Below are 24,187 nucleotides of genomic sequence, written 5' to 3'. Positions count from 1 at the left end.
GACAAGGCAGAGAGAAGCAGGCTTTCATTAAGTTCAGGAACCAACCAACCAGTTAGGAGGGGCCGTACCTGTGAGCTTGATATGACCTTCATCATCCAGGAGGATGCTAAGAGGAAAAAAAGATAAGGTGATGAAATAGCCAGAATAGGTATCAACAGAACACATGGCAGCCAAACTGCAGCTTGCAAAACACAACTCAACTGCCTTCCTGGAGACCGAGATGCATAACTTCCATTTGTCTGATCTTAATCCATTCTCAAAGTCCCTTGGGGAGGGGTGTGGATAGCTCAGCAGGAGAGCAAATTTAACTGGACATACCAGCTTCAGCCCCAGTTAAATGGTCAGGTAGCAGGTGAAGGAGAAGACCTCTTTGCCCGAGATCTGCTGCCAATCAGAGTAGACAATTCTGCATTATGGTCTGATTCGGCATAAAGAAGCTTGGCATATGCTTGGAAGAAGGAAGCCGTGATGGAGATGTAACTGCCAGGATGTCAAGCAAGAGAGGTCACCAGCAACTGTGATCTAAGTTAGGGATCTTTACAGGGGAAAAGTGGGGCACACAAGGGTGTGATGTTACAGGCTACCTCCATCTCCCATATGGTGCATTAGCGACTGTTGTTTCTACGGAGGAACCAGGCTGCCTAATCCTTTGAAGCTCTTACAGAACTGAGCACCACTTCACTTGTATGTTCACAAGTCAGGCTAAAAAAAAAATTTATATCCAACTTTTCCTTGAAGGAGCTCAAAGTGGCGTACACACACAGTTCTTCCCTTCCTCATTTAATCCCCCAAACAACCCTATGAGGTAGGTGAGGCTGAGAGGCAGCAACTGGCCTAAGGTCATCCAATGAGCTTTATGGCTGAGTGGGGATTGGAACCCTGATCTTCCAGGTCCCGGCCTGACACTCTAACCACTACACCACGCTGATTCTCTATGGCAAGTTGCGACAGGGAACAAGGCCACAGGAGGAGGATGTAGCACGTGACATTACATTCAGTTGTCCCTCTGTCCTTAAAGTGCCCCTGGCAGAACCATGTTCTGCTTAGGAGTGTTTGGTGGCCCAGGCAGCCAGGTGTGTGTGTGAGTTCATCTCTGCCCTAACCTAGAATTTGGGGTCTCCTTGAGATGGTCCCCAGAAGATCTCTCCTGAGGAGTTGCTGGATCCAGATATCCCCACCCCAGGACCAGAAGTCTCCACACCAGTTCCCTGGGGGCCTGGCCAGCTCTCAGACTTGACCCATCACCTTCAGGAGCAAAGATGATGTTGAGTTAAGTAGGAGCTTCAGGGTTGCCAGCAAAATGCCTGTCTTACTGCATATTTGGGAAGAGGAGAAGCACATGTAACACCTGCCTGGATCAGGGCCTGGCTGACAGTCAGGAAGGGGCAGGGAGCCTCCAGCTCTCAGCACCAAGCCTTGCTGAACTGGGGAAAATGGACACATAGTGAGTGTGCCCAAGTTATTGTTCGACTTGCCAGTATGCATTTCAGCTCTCCCCACCGAAACCCGTAAAATGAGCTTGAAACTTTTGGGATCTGCATACTTCTCTGGTTTAAGGTCCCTGTATACGATTCCCAGACGATGCAAGTGACCAAGGCCAAGGGCCAGCTCTGCAAGGTAGAATTTCACATCTTCCTCGGTGAACATTACCTGGGAGGGACAGAGAAATAGGGGTCATGCAATGTAGAAAGTATTGGCAGAGGTCTGTGTGTACTCCCATGTGTCTGTTAAGATTGTTGGCCAAGCAAGTATTTTTGATATTCCATACCAAATTCTGCATTGCCATTTCGAAAAGAAAAAAGGAAAGAAATGTAAGTTTCTAGACCTCATTACCCATGCAGAGAAAGTGCTAGAAAATGCACAGATGTCTGGGTAAACCTCAGGAGGGTGAGCCAGGTTTTAAAGAAATGATCATACCAAATCATCCCTATTTTTTTGTTCTTTTTTGGGTGGGTGTATGGAGAAAATGTCAGGATCTTAGAAGCAGAAGAATGAATCTGGACTGACAGATAAGGAATCTGCATAATTTATTCTTGAAGCAGAATCAGGGTTCCATTTTTGCAGAACTTTTGTCTCATGCCTCAGGAGTCTCTCTCGGTGTCAGTCTTGGAGTGCACAAAGCTCTCTCAAGGATCCTTCCCCATTCCTTTTCCACTTTATTAAAAATATACTTCCTTATCTCAATTCCACAAGCACATTCAAGAAAATGCATCAATTTTCAAAGCACATTTAGAAGTTGCTAAGCAGCAGTCGGAGGGGAGGAGGGGGAAACACACACAGAGATTTGAAATCTTTGTTTGAAGATCTCTTAGGAGTTGTCCTACTAATGTCACATGCTTCCTTGTTCTCAGAGCAGTTTCCTGTTACCCCATGAGGGCCTCTTCTTCCCCACATTTCCTGCCAGCCTACCCTCTCCTACTCCAAGGTAGCCAATCACTTTGCTCAAGCAGCTATGGCACAACAGGAGAGAGTATGTCTTTGTTTTGCAGTAGTTTTTTTTGCTCTGTTTGACAAAAAAAAAGTGCTGTCTTCTTGTCTCTGTCCAAAAGCCTCAAATGCCAAAATTTAGCATCCATTCTCTTCAAGAAACTGGCTTTTGGAATTCAAAGCTTTGGGCCAGATTTAGTGCAGAGGAAAGAACATACACAGCCACTGCCAAATAAGCTCTGAAAACATTTAGAAATACTAGGGAACAAATTAAGCTGGTACAATATTGTCAAAGCCATTATCTCTCCTCTTCCCCCCCTCCTTGCTACTTCCAGATGCTACAGAGTCTTGCATTCCTCATCCTACAGGTTTTTAAAAAGTGACTGCATATATTGATGCTGCCTAATCTGTCTGGAAACAGGATTACCTTCCCCTTGCCCTTCTCTCTATAGTCCCTCGGAGTGGAGAGATACTACAGAGGTAAGGACCAGGGGAAAATAATCCTATTTCCTGATGGATTAGGTGGGATTAAGAGTTTAGAATCCAAACCGATCACCTGCTGATCAGCAGGCTCAAAGTCACTGCCTATCAGTTGCTAACTTCAAGCTGATTTCTGCAGGCATCAGCTGGGTGATCGACTTCCCCACAGAGAACTCGGTTGCACAGTTGGTCTAGTCACATCTCTAGTTGCTTCACACCTGACATCATGTGTGGCACAGGTGGGTATGGTTTGGGGGAAACCATATATATAGTGTTGCTGTAATGTTGGAAGTATGTGTGTGTGTGTGTGTGTGTATATATATAATTGTATTTTATGTATTTTAATTTTTTTGTGATTTTACTGTTTACAATTTTATTATGTACATGTTTGATTTTATTTTTGTAAGCTGACCTGAGTGCCCTATTATAGGGTAGAAGGGCAAGATGGAAATATTTTAAAGAAAGAAAGAAAGAAAGAAAGAAAGAAAGAAAGAAAGAAAGAAAGAAAGAAAGAAAGAAAGAAAGAAAGAAAGAAAGAAAGAAAGAAAGAAGATCTCATCCATTATATATCCAACTGATCATGACGCTCATCAGGAGGTCTGTTCAGTACAATATGACACCAGTCCCGTCCCCCCCCCACCAGACCACTAGAAAATTGCTGAGGGTCTTGGCGGACCACTTAATGATTTTTCTGCCTGTTGTAGGAATTGTAATTCCATAGAGCTCAAATAGTAATACAGTAAGATACAATATAAGAAATAAAAGATGCAATAAAAATACATTAAAAATAAACATCAAATATTTATATTTAATGAGACGGGTGTGCCATCTCCCATCTTCAACAAGAAATCCAAAGATGTTCCATGGGCCACCTAAATGAAGCTCAGGGAATACAGTTCGGAAACCCCTGCAATACAGGAACCCTGCTTTTAGCATGGCGGCACCTGCCCTTTGCAACTCCCTCTCATTACATATCAGACAGGCACCATCTCTATTGTCTTTTCAGAGCCCAATGAAGACCCACCTTTTTCAAGGAGCCTTTTAAGCGCATATTTTTATCCCAGTCTGTATTTGAATTGGATGTGAAAATGTCTTTTAACAGGAAATTGTTTTTAGTTGTTAATATATATCTCGATCTCTTCTCAATCGTCCCAGAGTGCAGGACACGGAATAATGGGCTAAAGTTGCAGGAAGCCAGATTTCAACAGGACATCAGGAAAAACTTTCTAACTGTTAGAGCCATACGACAATGGAACCAATTACCTAGAGAGGTAGCGGGCTCTCCAACACTGGAGGCATTCAAGAGGCAGCTGGACACCCATCTGTCGGGAATGCTTTGATTTGGATTCCTGCATTGAACAGGGGGTTGGACTTGATGGTCTTATTGGCCCCTTCCAACTCTACTATTCTATGATTCTATATATGGAGTTACTTTTATACATGCAATAGCTTTTAATTGCTTTTACTGTTGATGCTGTGAAATAGCTTCGTGGTATTTTATGGGAAGCAATTCATAAATGGAATCAAACCAATGAATAAAATAAAAGTAACTATAGTTCTGAAATGCAGAGGCCACTTTTGGGCAATTCTGCCCTCAGAGTGGATATATTTCCTTTATTTTGCAAACATTGATTCTGCTCCTGCTACTCACAGAAGAACAAGGAATAAGTGAATAACACTTAAGCCCTGCTCCTAACCACTTTATCATCCTTTGCGAGGCTTTGGGGAGATTTCACCAACATTGCCCACATGTTTTCATAGCACTGGATTGACTTGACAGGCAACCCAAGCATTTGCTAAGAGCAGAGCTGTGTTTAAAGACACTAATGAAGTAGTACGCTATCTGAAAGTTCAGCTCAACATCATCTACCAGGGATTCTGGATCTCTCATCATGGGTAAGTTGCCTGGGGGCAGCAAAATGTCTTCAGCCAGCCCTGCATTTTTCAGCCTCAGATTTTGCCACCTTGAGAGTTAAAAACTTCCCCTTTTTCTTATGAAAAGCAAGATTAGGATAGCTGAAGTCTATGCCTTGCCATTCCAGAGCTGTGGGATACATATGGCCTCAATTATACTTCTCCAGTATGTTACATTGCCAAGAGAAGATATGACCGATCCACTTGAGTCAGCATTATCCCCATTGTATAGATGGGCAAGGTGTATCAGTGACAGCTGTGGAGACTTCGCATTTGCAAAGATGGAATTTTACACTTGCTCATTGCCAAATGGGAGCCCCATTCAGGCATTATTGCTCCTGTACTGAGCTACACCAGAAGAGGGACTGGGCTGCAGGCTTAGTCACTCCTCCCTTGATGCCTACGTACGCAGTGCAAACGTCTGCAGGGATGACTATCTTTGTGCATATAGCTCTGTGCCCAAAGGCTCCCTCCCTGCAGATGTTTGAACAGATACCAGGGGGCAGATACTCACAGCATACCCTCCCCATTATGGAGGAATGTATGTGGCTTTCTAGAGGGTGCTAATATTTGCTCACTGCCAAGACTTCAAATGCTTCAAAAAGAGACCATTTCTATTATGTATGTATGTCCCATCTTTCCCTCAAGGAGCTCAAAGTGGCTGTTTGGCTACCCCTATTTTAGCTGCACAACCACCCTGTGAGGTAGGCTAGGGTGAGACACAGTTATTAGCCAGAGACATCCAGTGCACTTCATGCCTCAGTGGGGATTACAACCAGGCTCTCCCCAGTCCTAATCCAACACTCAAACCACGCCCCCACCCGGACTCTGTTCAGAAGGTAAGCGGTACTAGCGAACAGAATCCTAAGGCCGCTGCACAATACCCGTATTGCAAAGTTTTAGTTCCTTCCCCCTCCCCAGGATCCATCCTGAAATAACCAAACCGCTCATGAGTCACAGCACACGCACATACTAAGGATGTGCTAGAATTCAGCCCAAATTGGAGTTGGTACCGAATTTTCCATTAATTTGCTTATTCTCTGTTGCTGTGAATCAGATATTTATGTAGTGATTTTCCATGGCTATTTTCAAAAATGAATTTCTCATTTAAAAAATCCACCTCTAAAATACAAATATTAAGAACAAAAATGTTATCAATATTTCCTTTCATTTATCAATATTTCCTTTTGAAATATCAGTATTTTCTTTTAAATCGTAGATATTTCCTTTAAATATATTAACATCCATTTTTTACGAGGGGAAAAAGTGGATCTGCAAAAGCAGCAGCTAGTGGACAAAAAACTAACTTGAATTGATACCGGCCTGTTAGGTCAACAGAATGCTTTCAAATGGCACCAGCCAACGGACCCCATCCCTAGCACACATGCACTCACCTCTTTGGAAAGGCGCATGAAGAGGTCTCCTCCTCTGAGGAAGTCGAGGATGAGGTAGAGCTTCCCTTCAGTTTGAAAAGCTGAGATATGAAACACGGAACAGAAAAAAAAATTGTTCTCAGAGCCTGCCATTGGCAGGAGGAGGGCCTGGCCAGACACTCTTGAGTGATATCCAAGTGTTCAAAGGAGCATTAGGCATACACTAGGGCAGCCCACTGTTGGATGGTGCTGATGGGAGTTGTAGTCCAAAACATCTAGAGGGCACTGGACTGGGGAAGGCTGCTGTTGCTCTGGTTCTGCCCCCTTGAAAGTAAGCATTCCACATGAATCATTTAAACTGATTTCAAAATGGGGTTGAGATCCTGAGTTAAGGGGAATCTTAGGTAGAATCAGTGCCAACTTAAATTGTTTAATGGTATGGGGGGAGAAATTTGGTCCAAGAAGGGGTAGAACCACACACACAGACACAGATTGTGCATGTGTTCCTGAGGCTGGCTTTTTAGTTACCCACATTTAACAGGAAATCAGTGCCATGCTGGTCCAATAAACACACACACCTCCTTAGCCATGAGCTGAGATATATTACATTTATGTCTCATCTTTCCTCTAAAGTAACTCAAGATGGCATACATGACTCTCTCATCTTTTAGCCTCACAACAACCCTTGGCTGCAAGGCTAGGCTGAGCAATAGTCGGCATGTCCCAAGGTCAGACATGGAATTTCCTGACTGAGTGGGGATTTGAACCTGGGTCTTCCCAATCCTAGACTAACACTCTAACCACTATACCACACCGGCTGGCTGTACTTTCATCAGGATGTAGCTATGAATATGCAGTTGCCACCAAAAAAAATGGCAGCCTTGTGTTAAATTCTCCCCCCCCCTTCGTGATGTACTGTAGAATTAACCCCATGTCCCAATATCATGGCAATATCCATTCCCCCACCCCCTGCTCTACTTCATTGGCTACTGCTGGCATAGCAAAACAGGGCACAGCATCATGCTATGAAGACATGGATAAGTTTAATAGTACATCACAAAGAGAGAGGAGGAATAATTTGATACAGGGCTGCCATTTCAAGTAGCAGCCCCGAGTCTGCTGCGATATAAAGCTCTGCCCTCAGTTTTAGGATCATGTTTGGAATTTGTACTGAAAAGTTCCCTGAGTATGGCCAGCTCATGCCTACCTGCAGAATCCATGACTGTATGCCTACAATATTTAAATAAAAATTGAGTTTTTGAGCAGTTATTTCTCATATGTCCAGACTACTTCCCAGCAAAAGCTTTCACAGCAGATTAAAAGAGGTTGCCTGACTGAAATCTTGATCACCACAAGACCCAAGAAAGTTAAAGTTTTGCACTCACCGTAGTGCAGTTTCACAATGAATGGGTGATTGACTTCTACTAGGATGTCTCTTTCCATTTTTGTCCTTACACGATCGCGCACTGTCAACACAGAAGGCCTGATTCAGACACAAGACAACTTAAAAAATTTTTTTTAAATGCACCGGACACCAGTTTTGAAGAATGACATTCAACCCCAAGGGAGTCAACAGCCCTGGATTAGGTGTCACATCAAGCCAACAATCAGGGGGCAACTGAACGGGATGATAATTATGTCAATGAGAATGCATGCTTGAAATGCATCCCCCGTGCCACAGCTTCCCAGTTCATTCAAGTTCCTAGTATGCAGGGGGCTCTTTACCTTTCAGAGTTGCTTTCTTCAGGACCTTCATGGCATAAAGGTGGCTGTCGTCTGGTGGGGTGATTTTTCTTACAAGGAAAACCTGTGCAGAGAAAGATCAGGCGGGGGGGGGAAGACAGAGTCACACTCACTAGAATTTCAATAAAAGGAGCTTCTTAAAATTTTGAAGTGGGGAGAGGGCAAGTTGCAACTATGCCCTAATGTTTTCAGACCAAGAATTTATTTCTGCTATGATTTCGACCTCTAACACTGGATGAGGCTGCTCACATCTTAACACAAAACAAATGCTGCCATCTCATTACACTGCTTTGCAGAACTCACAGCTGCTTGTTTTAGGTGTAGTAACATTAAAGATAATAGTGAGCTTGTTATCTTTCAACTGTACTTTGTAAAGAGTAATTCTTGTGTGATTTTTGCTGTCCCTATTAGTCTCTGGAACTTTTATTTATGCTCATAATTTTATGTTTTAAATTCTGTTCTTTGTAGGTTTCTATAGATGGAATATATATATATATATATATATATATATATTGTATGTTAGCAGCTGATGAAGGCGGAAGCTGACACGTTTTGTTAATATAATAAAAACCTCTGCTTGGTTAATCACAATTACGTTCTTATATATGTAAGTCCAACAAACACAACCCACAGAGGGTGAGGGAGGTAAGGATCTACCCATCAACCAGATCCAGTTTCCCGCTCCTGTATAAAGGCCTTCAAGGGCTCCAAATCTGAGGAAAAGCACTTTGCCCTCAGTTTATCTCATCCTCCATGGCTGGAGACAATTTGGGGTTTGGGGAAAGATGTGTAGAGTGGCATATCTCCCCCAGCAGGTCTGTTCTCCTCCTTTTGCCACTACTGCCATCAGCTCCAGCCAGCACGGCCAATAGCCAGTGATAATGGGAACCAGAATGTTGAAGGCACTAGGGTTGGGGAAGGCTGCTATACACACTTACCTCAGAGTAAGTCCACTGAGCTGAATGGGAATTACTTCTGAGAACACACACACACAAGATTTTGCTGAAGATCTTATACAGCAGCCTTTCCCAACCCGGTGCCCTCCCACAACTCCCAACATCCTTGACAACTGGGAGTTGGGAGTTCCAGAATATCTGGAGGGCACCATGTTGGAGAAACCCATTTTAAAGGGTTAAATAAGGGGCTCACCACAATGACATAAACAAGTGTCATTTTTGAGTGTACCGTGCAGGCCTAATCTGGGACTCTACTACTCCCAGGCAAAACCATATTTATTCTGTTATTATAAATAGGCCTACCAGTACTCTGCACGTTCACAGGATCTGGTCTTGGATGAAGCCAGAAATCCTAAGCTTCTACACCTCTTCATAAAGGCAAAAGATTTGCAGGTGAACAGACAACGCCTAGAGACCTCTTGGAAAATAGGTAAGAAGCCTTGGTCAGAGCTTCCAGTACATTAAAAAAAAACTAGGATGTATATACACACATGCCCTTGTGTCTGCCTCCACCCAAACTTCAACCTTCCCTGCAAAAAAGGCAAATACTGCATCCAGACTGACGACGACAACAACAACAACAACAGGAAGTGTGCACATTATTCAGAGCACACATGTTTTTTGGGTACAGAGCTAGAGTTCCCTTGAGTGTCCTAGTTATGAGACATGGCAACATTGGAAATGTGCCCATCAGCTTGGCAACGGGCAATCCTAATCTACCCCCAAAAGGTGAACTCACTTTGCCAAAAGAACCTTGTCCCAGGACTTTAAGAAGCTCGAACTGTGATGGATCGGCCTTCTCAGACCCCTCTTTCACAAGGTACGTGATGGTATATTCTTGGATAGAGCCTTCATTCTGAAATTGAAGAGGTAGAGGAAAAAAAACAAATGGTTAGCTTATTCTACAGACCTGAAGACATGGTCTGTCCTCCTGCTTTAAAACAACAACAGTGCAAGCAGAGAGGCTGCAGTGGTTTTAAGCTTGCAGAAAACAGTCTAATTCTCTCAACAATCTCAGAAGCTTGTTACATCCTGGTGCCACCAATGGTGGCTGTCCCACTGTCATAGAGCCACTAGCCACCATTGGGTGTCACCAAACAGAATGAGAGTCAAGGGGGGCAAGATCCATGCCCCCATGGCGAGCCTGCCTGGGAACTGCTTTTGTTCTGCTCCAAGCAGGGGTACCATCAGGGCGCCTCCTTTAAAGCAGCAGGACTGGCTTACCAGTAGGGATGGGCAAATCTGTCAATTCGGGTTTCTTTTTTTTTCATTTTTCCATTTGTAAGTTCAGTTCTCCACATCAGTTTGCAATTTTTTTAAGTTCTCATGAAAATTTGACAGCATTTTAGTACTAATTTCTCACAATATACACATTTTTGTGTGCAGTTTTCCCTACTATAATGCATTTATGTATGTTATTTTCACAAATGCGTGCACGGTTATGCACTTTACCTTGTACATACAATTTCTGAACACATTACTTGGCTGGAGAGATGCACTGCAAAATTCAGAGAAGTTCACAGGACAACTGTGTTTCGGTTCGCATACTGTTTTCAGGAAGTGTGACTTCACCTTTAAATGTGACTGAATCATGTTTCTCCCCCATTGCTACTTTCCATAGTATGACGTTAAGAGACGTAATACACATTACCATCAAAAGAAGCACCCCCACCCTCCTGGTAAAACGATTAAACCCAGAGCCTAAAGTTACTTAAGTGCCCCACCGATTCCAAGCACAAATATGCACTCCAGCCAATTACATAAACTGAAGCCACCGAGATGCTGGTGGTTGTGCACAAGACCCACTTTGATGCATTTGCCTGCATTAAGCAAGTGTGCTAAGCAGATGAAGTGCTTTGAGCTCTTAGGAACAGCCCTATACAAAACACATAATCAAGGGATAAGCCAAGGCCATGTTATGTTTATAATATGTAGAAAACATTTACATGGACAACATACTGGCGGCGGCGGCAGTAGCATGCACTCCTTTGGTGAACAGCGGTACAGCGAAGCGTGATGGTCTCTGAAAGGAGTTCATGCTTAGCAGCTTTCAGGTATTATTGGACTCCAACTCTCATCAGCCCCCACTAGCATGGCCAGCGGACAGGGATGATGGTAGCTATAGTCTTGCAACATCTGGAGGGGCACCAAGTTGGGGAAGGCTGTAGTATTTAGCATTTCTCTTTATTTTCCTGCAGTTCAGGGGAACCAGATGCAGACTGGTTATGCAAATTCAGGTAACTGCAAGGTGTGATTTGATGGCACATGGGTCTGAGTCTCTGACTGCTCTGAGAGATCCGAAGTTCTATAAACAGGCTCAGGTCACTGCAGGGTCTGTCAAATCATACATTACATGGACCCACAAAAGGGTCACAGGTTACAATGAAGGGCCTGGCTTCAGATAGCAGATTTGGGCACAAGTTTCGGAGTGGCAATGTTTGAACAGCTTTACTGTTAGCACCAAAGGAAATCTGTCCAAACACGTGGATCCCTTAAACAAATCTTGGGGAGAGAGAGGGAAGGGATAGACAGATAACTTGAGAGACACCCAGGGCTGGCTCTGGGCTTGAAAGGCCCTTGCCAGGGTGCTGGACCTTAGCAGCTTCCCAAGACGCCAAGTGCTGACACTGACTCTGGAGACCCCATAATCCCTCCTCCCCCTAACCCTGGAAAACTCAGATTGAAGAAAAAGGGAAGAGAGAAACTGAACACAAGGTTAGAGATGTGCAGTCCTCAATCCAGGTAAGCAAGGGGCATTATCAGAGTCTAAGGACACGTTCCAGCAAGGCAAAAGCACTCAAGGAGGGTGCAAAGCATTGCCAGTAGGGGGCATGGCTGGGGAGGGGGTGGAGCCTGGGGAGAGTCCAGAGGGCCAGATAGAGAGGTTTGAAGGGCCATATTTGGTCTTCGGGCCTGAGGTTCCTCATCTCTGGCCTAAAGGAGCCACAAGAGTCTAGCTTTCACCCCCAGTGTCGTGCTTCTGTCAGCAGGAACGCTTCCAAGTCAGCAGCTTGGTGGCTTGCAAACATTTGCTGTTTTCCTCCAGTTACCATATGCGCACTCTCTCCCCCCTTCTCCTCCCATGATATTGAGCCTCACGGTACGTTTTGCCATCTACTGCCATTGCTTTTTGGCGGGTGACAAGGAGTGTGAATGTTTGTGCCACCCGAATTACCCACCACCCTGCAGCAAACACCCTTGTTTGTTGCAAAACAGAGTCAGCATGGCTGGCACGTCAAAGCAGCAACCCCCCATCCCCAGAACCATCTGCTCAGCTATACGAGCAGTTCTGTAGAAAGGAGGAGTCTGTCTGCCTCTTGGCAGCCTCGCCCCCCCTTTTCTCCCCTTCCACAATGTCTCCTGCTCGCTTCAGGGAGAGACGGATGAAATGCCAACGCTTGCAACTGGCACGGTCTTGAGACTGAAGTGTGCCTTTACAGAATCAGAGAACCGAGAAGAAAAGTCTTAATAAGCAAACTCAGAAGTCACATTCACAGAGGGATGTTGCAATTCTGCCTGTGGCCAAGGCATGGCAGATGTTTTGCCTGAACTGTTGTGGCTCAATGGTAGAGCACATGGGTTGTACGCAGAAGGGAACCAGTGTGGTGTAGTGGTTAGAGCGGCCTTTCCCAACCAGTGTGCCTCCAGATGTTGTTGGACCACAACTCCCATCAGCATCAGCCAGCATTGCCAATGGTCAGGAAAGATGGGAATTGTGGTCCAACAACATTTGGAGGCACACTGGTTGGGAAAGGCTGGAGAGTGTTGGACTAGGACCTGGTAGACCAGGGTTCGAAACCCCACTCAGTCATGAAACTTACTGGGTGTCCTTGGGCCAGTCACTATATCTCAAGCTTAACCTACCTCACAGGATTGTTGCGAGGATAACATCGGGAAGAGGAGAACCATGTCTGTAGCCACCCGGAGCTCCTTGGAGGAAAGGTGGGATATAAATGTAATAACAACTATCACCACCACCTCAGGGGTGGGAAATCTGTGGCTCTCCCATTTTCCTGGACCCAACTCTCATCAACCCCAGCCAACATGGCCAAGGGTCATCAGTGATGGGAGTTGTTATCCAAAAACATAGAGAGGGCCACAGATTCTCCAGCCCTATGCTAAATGTCTCTGCTGTGACTGTTCCTGCATTAATAAAAGAAGATGATGAACCCTGGAGCCAAGAGGCCTGTATCTTAGGAATATCGGAAACGACTTTATGCAGACCCAGACCACCGGCCCATTTAGCTCAGGACTGTCTACTCTACACTGACTGGCCAGAACTCTTCAGGGTTTCCTGGTTGCCTTTCCCACTCCTATATTGAGATGCCAGGGTATGGGTGTCCACTGGGAGTGGTGGTAGAAGAGTGGGCAGTTGCCCCCCCAGATGAATTCTAATCCCCAGATTCCCAACTTTCTTTTTTTTTTTAAGTAAATTTCTACTGTTGTGGAAACTGAGATATGAGGCCAAATATGCAGGCCCAGTTTTCCTAATTTGTTTGGTGATTTATTTATTAGGAACATTTACTTTGCCCCCACCCCAGCAAAGAAACATTCCTGTGGACACCCACGGGGCTTTTCTGTGCAAAGCATGCATGTGCTCTCTACCAATGAATTACAGCCCTTCCCCAGTCAGAAAGGCACATATTATTGCTGCCTGGAAGTGACAAAGAGCAGATCCAGTGCAGCCTCGGCAGCCTCTCAAAACTTCCTCTGTACCAGTGTGGTCCAGTCTACCACATGCCACACTAGCATCTCAGAGGTAACGCAATAGAACAAAGAGATTCCAACTTCGAGGAAACAAAAAAAAGCCATTTATCACTGTTGCACAGTATTCTGGCCAGACGTTTCTGCTTGCAAAACATGTGCAAGAAAAGTACCGTTTTCTCAAACCTAGCACTCTGCTGATGTTCTCAGACACTGACCCCCATCGGCCCCAAGAAGCATGGCCAATATCACGGGTAACAGGAACTGCAGTCCAGCAACATCTGGAGGACCACAGGTTCTTCACCCGTGGTTTATTCATTCTTTCTATGTGTGTCATGAAGGGCTGTAAGCTCAGTGGCAGATCAGGGGTGTAGTCGTCTGGGGTCTCAGGGGGTCTAAGACCCCTTAGTTTTTCAGGAGCAGGGTTCCAGCGGGGTCCCTATGTCTCCAGCATCCCATAAGCCAGTCAGCATGACAGGAGAGTGTGCTGGCCACTAATAAGAGTCTTGTAACATGTTCCCTTGTCCTTTTAGAGCCAATCAGAGTGGAAGGAGGTGAGCCAGCTGCTGAGAAGATTCTTCTCAGTAGCTAACACTCTCCTTTTTCATGCTTATTGGTTCCTAGTGATGCCTATTGTTCTGGGAGAAGGCATTAACAAGGATCTCATTCTCAACCCTGCAGCAAAAAAAAAAAAAAAAAAAGGCATGGGGAGGGGAGTGTCTGTGACTAACATGAAGGGACCCTGCACTTCTGATTTGCCACTACACTACTGTGGTAGAGCAACTGTTTGCCTGCGGAAGGTCCTGGATTCAGTCCCTGGCATATCCAGGTAAGACTGGGAGAGACCCCTGTCTGAAATTCCAGAGATCCACTGCCAGTCAGTGTGGACAACAATGAGCTACATGGGCCAACAGTCTGACGCAGTATAAGGCAGCTTGCTATATCCCTACGCCCTTCCTTTCTGCAATGGAACTCAGGGCAGTGAACCTACAGTTCCCAGACAGCCTCCCATCCCAGGCACTGACCCAACCCAGACCTATTCATCTCCAGCAAGGTGGCTGCATCACTTAGCCTTCGGACCAGCCAGATGATAAGAAAACAGGGCACATCCCAGAGATCTGCAATGCAGCTGCAAGTGCCCTTGGAGAACTGCCCAAAAGCTGGGGGGAAAGCCATCATCCATAAAGCTGTCTCATCGCGACAACTTACAAAGCAAACAAGTGCGGCTAGAGCAGACTGTCCGCCGGACCAAGCAGAAGTACTGACCGGGTTGCTGAGGTTGCCTGTGGAAGGCGGTGGCAAGCTGCAAGGTTCAGCACGGCGCTTCCCATGTAGCCATAGTGCAAGGAAGGCAAAGATGCGAGGAGGCCTGGGCTTCTTGGCCACTTCCATCATCCCACTCTGGTGAGAGCGGCACATCTCTAGAGAGAAGATCCCCAGGGTTGCCTTATGGGAGCATGGCTGGTGGCTACAGCCACACCATCAGCTGGGGGACGCTCTGTTTCTTACAGGGGAACAGCCACCAACACGGGTGGCAAAAGCCGAGCTAAACGGAAGCGGGGAAGCAGCACCGCCTTCAGAAGGAAAGCAGGTTAAAAACAACGCTTCCTGCTCTCCCCTGAACCAAAACATGTGGTTAGTGCACTTTAAACCACCGCTGAGCTTTCATGGCCCAGTTTCACTTTACGTTCAAAGCCAAGCCTCTCCTCTGAACTCTTACAGCAGGGATGGGGAAACATTTTTGGCCTGAGGGCCGGGTTTGCACACAGACAACCCTCCGGGGGCCGCAAGACAGGGGTGGGTGGGGCCAGAGATAAAAATGGGCAGGACAATGGATGCAACTCTTATCTTTATCAGTAGGCTACATTCCAGCCAGGAAAAAATGAGGAGATGTGTGTGCATGTGTGTCTATGTGTGGATATATCTACAAACGTATATATGTGTACAGCAGGGATGGAAGGATCTGTTCATTTCGGTTCTCTGTTTCTCATTTTTCCAATCTCAAATTTGGTTCTCTACATTTCTGCATCAATTTGCCATTAAAAAAAAAACCTCATGAAAATTCTGCAGCATTTTAGTGAGAATTTCTCCTACTAAACACATTTTTGTCTGCAGTTTTGACTAATGTACACTTGCGATCTTCTACATGCAAAGCAGATGCTCTGTCACTGAGATGCAGACCTTCCTCTTTACCCAGGCTTTTAGCCCTTAATGTGAAGGTTGATACATAGGCCAGAATTTGGCATGGTATGCAGGGGCCTTGATTGGCTTCACTGATTATCAAGTGGAAACCAGTAGACCTGTTCTTCGGATTTCTATTTGTATTTGATGTGGGGTGGTTTTTGTACATTTTATTATGTTTATTTTTAACAGGTTGTTAATGTATAGTTTTTAGGTTTTATTGACTATTTGTTTTTACTTGGTTTTAATGTAAGTCACTTTGGGTTACTTAGGTGAGAAAAGCGACTTAACAAATATAATAAAGTAAATTAATTAATAAAGACCTGGGTTTGAAACCCACCCAGCCATGTAACTCAGTGGGTGACTACAGGACAATCACTCATCTCTTAGCCTCAACTACCTCACAGGGCTGTTGTGAGAATAAAATGGGAAAGGACAGACTCATAGATGTCCTCCTGAGAGCCTTAGAAGGGTGGGATTAAAAAGTGAAATATTAAATAAAAATCAATCGCTTTGGGGAAGATGAGGGCATCACAGCAAAACTCCTTATACCTAGGTCAGATCCACACTTAGGTGCTATCATACCACTGTAAAAGTCATGGTTTCCCCAAAGCAATATGAGAACTCTAGTTTGTTAAGGGTGCTGAGAGTGGTTAGGAGACCCATTTGCCTTACTGAGCTACAATTCCCAGAGTGGTTTAACAATCAATCCCTCTTCCCAGAGAACTCTGGGAATTGTTGCCCTAGCCCAGAGTTTTGGTGAGGCCCTGTAAAACCACAGGGGGTGTATGTGTGTTTTTGTCTGGATGGAATGTGTCTGATAATGCCTCTTGGATGGAGGATAGAAAGGAGTGTGCGAGTGTTTGCAGAAAAAAGGGAGTAAAATACATTTGTTGCTTTCCCTACTTTTGCCTCTGGAGCCACCCATCACTTGCATGTGGCCCCCAGGAAGGCTGCCCAGAAGGGAGTGTGGCCTTTGGGTTGAAAAAGGTTCCCCATCCCTGCATTACAGAAGCCTTACATTTGTCTACTGAGCTCAATATGATCTCTTCTGTCTGGCAGAAGCCCTCCAGGATCTCAGGAAGAGAAAAGTCTTTCCCCATCACTCGCTCACTGACCCTCTTTTCCCTTTTTCTGAACTGGAGATGCTAAGGACCGAACCTGGGGCCTTCTCTGCGTGCAACGGAGCTGCCTGTGACCTCTTCCCTGTTGTCTCGTTTCAGCATGCGATCGTGGACATCCAGGTCACATCCACACCGTACATTTCAAGCGCATGGCTTCTCCCACAGAATCCTGGGAACTGTAGTTTGTTAAAGGTGATGGGAATTGTAGCTCTGTGAGGGGTAAAGTACAGTTCCCAGGATTTTGGGGGCGAAGCCATGTGCTTTAAATGTATCGTGCAGATGCGACCTCACTCTAAGCAGGACAACCAACCTATTTTCCCCTCCAGCAATATTTATCTTGTTGTTTATACATGTAGAGTGGCCTGTTCCCAGGGCTTAGGGAAAGTAGAAGTATTCTACAAATGAATAAAGGCTAGCCTTTTTGGTCTTGTAATGTAAAAGCCTAAGTCATGCAGAGTATTACTATTTACATCATTCCCCTCCCTTCCTTGAAGGTGCTTAGGGAGACATCCATAGTTCTTCCTGGCATTGCATTTACACAACAACCCTGTGAGGTAGGCTGAGAGAGGATGACTGCCCCAAGATCACCCAGCGAGCTTCACGGCCAGGTGCGGATATGAACCCAGGTCTCCTGTGTCTCAGACTGATCCTTAGCTTTGGCTTTTAAACCTTAATATATGCTCTTAACAGCTAATGGGCCTTTGATTGCCTTTGCTATGCTCATAGAGTCAAAGACAGAATGGGATATTCTACTCTTGAAGAACTCTTGCAAAAGCTTCCTAGCAATCTGTATGACACCTAACCCTTGCTTTTGCCTGGGCTGGGGATACGGAACCTGTGGTCTTCCCAATGTTGTTGAACCCATCCGCCCCAATCAGCATGCCCAATTACAAGGAGGATGCCTGTCTCATCTCACAGGCTCAGGCCCACTACTCTAAAAGCACAGCTTTAGTTGTTACGAGCCACGCATCTGAACAACAGTGGGCCACCACCAGAGAGTCCCCCAAAGATCTTGGTGATTGGGCTGTGATACAAGGGATCAGGCAGTCCTTAAAATATCCTGGACCCAACTGAAAGGACTTAAAAATTAATACAAGAACCTTGTACCTGGCCCAGTAACATATATGGGAGGGCAGTGCAAGCTTTTAAGCACCAGAGTTATGTGCTGGCAGCCTGTCCCCATCAACAGTCTCACTGTAGCATTTTGCAGCAGCTGGAGCTTTCGGGACAGGCGCAAAGGTAGCCCCACATAGAGCACACTACAACAATCAAGTATTGAGGTTGGAAATGGACTGCCTTCAAGTCGATTCTGACTTATGGCAACCCTATGAACAGGGTTTTCATGGTAAGCAGCATTCAGAGGTGGTTTACCATTGCCTTCCTCTGAGGCTGAGAGGCAGTGACTGGCCCAAGGTCATCCAGTGAGCTTCATAGCTGTGTGGGGATTTGAACCCTGGTGCCCAGCCAATGCATGAATTGCCACAGCTAGGCTATCCCCGTCCAAGAATGGCCACAGAGGGTGCACCAGCTATAGCTGGTAAAAGGCACTCCTAGCCACTGAGGCTACCTGAGTTCCAAATGACAAAGACATTCCTAAACTACACACCTGTTCTTTCTGAACGACAGTAACCTCATCCAGGACAGGCAAATGGCCAATCTCCTGGACGATGGAACCACTCGCCCACAGCGCCTCCGCCTTCTCAGGGTTCAAGTTCAGTTTATTAGCCTTCATCCATTCCACAACTATATCCAGACAACGTTCCAGGCCATGTCCAGCCTCTCCCGATTCAGATGTTATAGAGAAATAGAGCTGTGTATCACCAGCGTACTGATGACACCTTGCCCCAAAAATTCTAACAGCTGCTCCCAGTAGCTTCCTATAGATGCTAAACAGCATTGGCCGTGGGGCCGAGACTCAATCCCCAATGCTGTTCTCTGGAGGTGGCCACGCAAGTAGGAATGGAACCCCTGTAAAACAGTGCCCCCAGTACCCATCCCACAGAACTGGTCCAGGAAGATAATGTGGTCGGTGGTATTAAAAGCTGCAGAAAGATCAAGAGGCAGAAGAGACGCATTTCCCCGTCCCACTCTCTACAAGTTATCCATCAGGGAGACCAAGGCTGATTTGGTCCCAAAACCACCCCTGAAACCAGACTGAAACAGGACCAGATAGTCTGTATCTTTCAGGAAGTCTTACAACTGCTCCATCACCTTGCCCCCAAAGGGGGTATTTGCGACTGGGTGCTAGTTAAATTGTAAACTGCAGGATCTCGGGTGGGCTTCTTCAGGAGCAGATAAGCTACTGTTTGCTTAAGGGCAGTAGTTAATAACAACCCTTTCCTATCTTTCCTGCTCACCACAGATTTCCATGCTTCCAAGCTTCAGTTCAGGCAGAGTTAAAAGCACAAAGACAGTGTATGACCTCAGAAGGAAAGAATGAAAGAGACAGTTTACATTAACTCAACTCAAATCCTGTACAGAAATAAACCACCCATCTCTCGTGATAAAAGGTAAGAATGCAAAACAAGGCAGCTCCCCCAAACAGGTGTTCTGCGACATCACAATTTTTTACCTTATCTGCTGTGTTCACAGCGTCTCTCTCTATCCAAGTAGGGTTGTGTTTTGCCTGCAAAGCAAAACAAAAAAATTAAGAGTCTATGGATTATGAAACAACATTTTCTAAATACATGTATATGAAGCAAGAACATCAAATTGTGGGCATAGCCAAATTGCCACTGTACTTTCAAAGCATCAGAAGTACAGCACAGGCAAAAGGTTGTGAATTCCATGTTTCTCAGCAGAGAATATAACATCTACCGAACCAGTAAAGTTTCTAGTCCATATTGATGTGGAAAAAGGAGGAGGAGGAGGAGGAGGAAGGATGAAAGAAAATGAATCTTTCTTTGCATTGCCTTCCTTGTAAAAAATGCAGTTTGAATCCTGAAAGCAAAAGACACTGAACACTGGTTAAAATATATACACAAGCAAGTTTTGCATGCATAGTTGTATTAGGTTGCAGAGTCTGGATGTTTTTTGACATCAACATCCACAGCTATTGGTAAAGACCAACAGGTTTACATGCTGTTTATTGAAGAATTGTAGACAAATAATTAAAGAAGTAGCCAACTAGACATGACTCTATGTAGACATTCTCCTCTGGCTCACACTGAGACACTTCTTTCTAGGAATGGGGGAGAAATTTGATTAGGTTCATGTTTAAAAGTGAATTGACCTAATTCCCACTTTCAGAAAGAATGCACAGACCGAAATACAGCCATCCTACAAAATATGCACTTTTCTGAATTTTGCAATGCAGTTATCCAGCCAAATAATGTATACAAAAATGCATATGCCAAGGTAAAGTGTGCATAAAAATATATTAGTGAAAATAACATACAAAAATACATTATATTAGGAGAAATTGCTTTGAAAATGGTAAAATTAATTCAAAAATTCACGGATGAATTTTCATGTGGATTAAAAAAAATCCACAAACTGAAGTAGAAATATGGAAAATTAAACTTCAGACTGGAAAAATAAGAAACAGAGAGTAACAAAAAATTGACAGATTCACCCACCCCCACTGCCTCCCCACAATACTTCTACCCTCCCCACAACATTTTAAACAATGTTTCTAGTCCTCATGACTATGGGCAAAAGCTTCACAGTTCAATGTCACAAGACCCTATCCACATGGGATTCTATTCCAGAGTGTGAGCCACAGTTGTTTTACCCTAGCTGACCTCTTCCCATCACACCTCAAAATGCGGCTTCAAAACTATGAGCACGAGGGACTGCTTCACACATGGTGGCAGGTGAGTTTCTAGCAAGTCTATTATGTCTTCATGTGAATGCCATTAACTTCTGAAGTCAAGGTAGGTTTATATCAATCTCACTCTATTTTCTTCACTCTTTTACCAAGATACCTATTTGCACATGACCGTCAGCTCTCTGCTAGCCTGTGTCCATTTCCCCAATGCCATTCCGTCACTAGTGATGTCAGCTGATGGGCAGGAGGACAGGGTTTAATCTTGCATTGGCTGGGCAATTGATTGTGCAGCCAAGGCAGCAGGATTTAATCCCTGCTCATTAGCTGAGCAGAGATTAAAGCCCTGTGCAGAAGCATCCTTTGAAGCAGCTCACACACGCAAGCTACTTCAAAGAGGCTTTTGCACATGGCTTTAAGACAGCTCTTGAACTCTCGTTTGCTCAAAGAGGAGTGCATGAGCCATCTTGAAGCCTTTTGCTAGTCCCCCCTTCTCCTCTAAGTCCCAATCGCAGACATGTAAAGCACAGTATAAGGAACATCAATCATGTGATGGCATTAACGGCGCCATAAGATTGTCAGGTAGGTGGCCTTGCCCACCTATCAAATTTGGCCAGTGAGGCAGATCCTGATATGTTCTGGCCCGTGGAGCCAAACATGTTCCCCATCCCTGCCTTAAGACAACTCTGCCCTTTCTCCCTTGCTGTCCTGAATGTCTGGAACTGCCTCCCAGAACATCTACCTAGTAACACCTCCCTTCCTTCAAATCCCTTCTCAAAACCCAGATTTTCTGTGAAATCTTCGACTCAGGCTCCGACTTCTCCTGTAACGATAACCAAGTAACGATAACCTGCTTGCGGGCTTCCCCCAGGCACCTGGTTGGCCACTGTGAGAACAGAATGCTGGACTAGATGGGCCACTGGCCTGATCCAGCAGGCTCTTCTTATGTTCTTATGTTAAGTCTAAGTACGGCAATATATTCTTGCTTTGCACTTACTCCTGGCCCTACTTCCTCTGATGTTTCTCCAATGTCAAATTCCACATTGCAAGCTCCTTGGGGCAGAGATTTGCACACTGTAAAGCTCCATGCACATGGATGGAGCTATATAAATAACAATTGATTATTATTATTATTGCTGTCTCTCACGTAAGGAGGCTCTAACACACACATTATATACAACACACATGCATGTTAAAACTGTTAAAACTGCACATGCCTTTAACCCAAAACTGGAGAACCTTTTCAGCCTTAGGGCTGCATTCTGTCCTAGGCAATTTTCCATAAGGCATATGCCAGTGGTGGACAAGGGCAGGCGCAACAAATGCTGATTTATCCACACTTCCCTCTCTATCCTCCATTCAGGCAAGCAAGAAGCATTATTAGAATTCAAGGACATAGCCTGGCAAGGCAAAACACCCACAGGAACATAGGAAACAGGAATCTGCCTTATACTGCATCAGAGCATTGGTTCATCTAGCTCAGTATTGTCTACACTGACTACCTGGAGATGCTGGGGATTGAACTTGGGACCTTCTACATGCAAGACAGATGCTCTACCACTGAATTACGCCCTTTCTACTAGCTACTCAAGAAGGATGCAACACAAGGCTAATGAGGGGTGTGGCTTGGAGAGAGTTCCAAGGGCCAAAGAGAGAGGCCTAGAGAGCTGCCTGGGTCCCCTGAGAGTGAGGTTCCCCATCCCTGCTTTGGCCACAAGGAAAGCTCAAAATGAGTATGCAATTCACAGTGCCGTATGCAAATGGCAGACAGCATTCCTTTTCTCTCCTCCCCTTAAAAAATAAAAATTGAATTTGGAGAACAACAAAGTGGCAGGATGTATGCGTGTGCCCATGAGGCGAAACTGTAGGAGAAACTTAAGTTATGAGCTGTTAATATCTGCTAGGGAGGGGAAGAGTTGGCAACTTCTTTCCTGTGGAAACAGAGGTAGATAAGGAACTGATTGCATAGTCTCCCATTATGTCACATTTCCCAGCACTGTACCCATTAAGCCTCTGAAGCAGGTCTTTTTTTTATCAGTACCAATGTTAAAAAAACAACACCCCCACTGCCTACGGTTGACCAAATGGAACATACTACCAACTCACTAGTTGCTAGCTTCTGTGCATGGGACTTCGGAATTCCCCCCAAGATCTTGTACTAGCAGGTACTAAAAGTGAAGAAACAATTCCTTCTCAAAACCTCTTCTGAAATTTCCTCCCTCCTCCCAGCATGCACCCCAAATTGAAATGAATTGAAAGCACTCTTAACTGTTCAGTAACAGAACACCTGCTTTGCATGCTAAAGGTCCCAGATGCAATCCCTGCTGTCTCCAGTTAAGACCTCAGGTGATGGGAACTTTCAACTGGTAAATGGTTCAACAAAGGCTGGACATTGGTGATAGATGAGAAACTGACATGCCAGGAGAAGTCAGCAAATTGGACAAAAGACACACTTCATCACTTATGTTCTAAGAGGAGAGACTCCAAGGCAACCACCAAGCTCTCTGGAATTATTTGTTGAGATGACAGAATTTATCAGTTAGCACCTTTTAGTTAGTACCTGGGTTTGGCTCTTATGACCCCAACTCTGAAAAATACATGGAAGTGACCTTGCTTTGTATGTTGCTCTTGACAGGTCTTTGCTTTTTCATATATGTATATATGTATGTATACGTATGTATATATGCGTATTTGTTGTAATATGTGATACAAAATATGTGTAATATGTTTTTTAAAATGGGAAAGACTTCTGCCTGAGATCCTTGACAGCTGCTGTGTTACAGTAGACAATATTGGGCTAGATGGCCAAACAGTCTGACCAGGTATAAAGTAGCTTCCTATGTTTCTTAAGATACTTTTAAAGCTTTTTGTAAAAAAAAAAGTTTTCTTTTAATATGTTTTTAAAGATCTGTTTGTTTTAATGTGTTTTAAAGTCTGTTTTTAATATGTTTTAGAGTGTTGTTAATGTTTTGTTTGCCATGCTGGGCTCCTTCTGGGAGGAAGGGCAGGATATAAATTTAATTAATAAATAAATACATAAATAAAATGTGACATATTCCTTTATTTTCCTCTCCCTCCTTCAGTTGTCCTCAATAATTGAACTGCAAATTCTTTGTGATGGGGGTCTCCTCTTTTACAAACTATGTTTCTCCACGGAGACCAGGGCAGAACAGAAAAGTTCTTCCCCCTTTTACCGTCGCAAAAACCTGCAGTATAGACCAGACTGAGACATTTTGCTGCCCTGCCCTCCCAAGTCAAGGCGCATCATACCCAAGGCTGATCAAGATATTTTGGCACATGGTACTTCCTGTCTCAGAAATGCCTCTTCCTCCCTCCCCGGCAGTAAGAACTCAGTAATAAATAAAGTAACTAAAAATACACTGCTTTCACAATACTGAAAAATCACGTCACTCTATAACGGAGGCTAAGGAGAAACAAGATGACAGACAGTGCCATTCCCTGGGATGGATATAAGTAAGAAGGTAGGCAGGTGAGGGCTGGATAAGGGCAGTGTAAGGT

The 24,187-nt window shown here is 44.8% G+C and overlaps 1 protein-coding gene across 2 annotated transcripts in view; it reads right to left on the bottom strand.

The window, feature by feature from the left end:
* RPS6KA1 (ribosomal protein S6 kinase A1) overlaps positions 1-24,187 on the bottom strand; it is a 128,222-nt gene that overhangs the window by 33,075 nt on the left and 70,960 nt on the right. For both annotated transcript variants that reach the window (XM_061598042.1, XM_061598043.1), the window contains 7 exons: positions 19,475-19,528; positions 9,633-9,749; positions 7,920-8,001; positions 7,580-7,660; positions 6,216-6,295; positions 1,544-1,650; positions 69-106 (listed from right to left, as the gene is read on the bottom strand). In XM_061598042.1, the coding sequence (XP_061454026.1) occupies positions 69-106; positions 1,544-1,650; positions 6,216-6,295; positions 7,580-7,660; positions 7,920-8,001; positions 9,633-9,749; positions 19,475-19,528 (559 nt within the window). The remainder of the gene's footprint in view (positions 1-68; positions 107-1,543; positions 1,651-6,215; positions 6,296-7,579; positions 7,661-7,919; positions 8,002-9,632; positions 9,750-19,474; positions 19,529-24,187) is intronic.

Source organism: Rhineura floridana, chromosome 15 (genome assembly GCF_030035675.1).
Source record: "Rhineura floridana isolate rRhiFlo1 chromosome 15, rRhiFlo1.hap2, whole genome shotgun sequence".
NCBI lineage: Eukaryota > Metazoa > Chordata > Lepidosauria > Squamata > Rhineuridae > Rhineura > Rhineura floridana.
The sequence above is the reverse complement of the archived record's forward strand: the minus strand, read 5'-3'. Positions and strand labels throughout refer to the sequence as shown.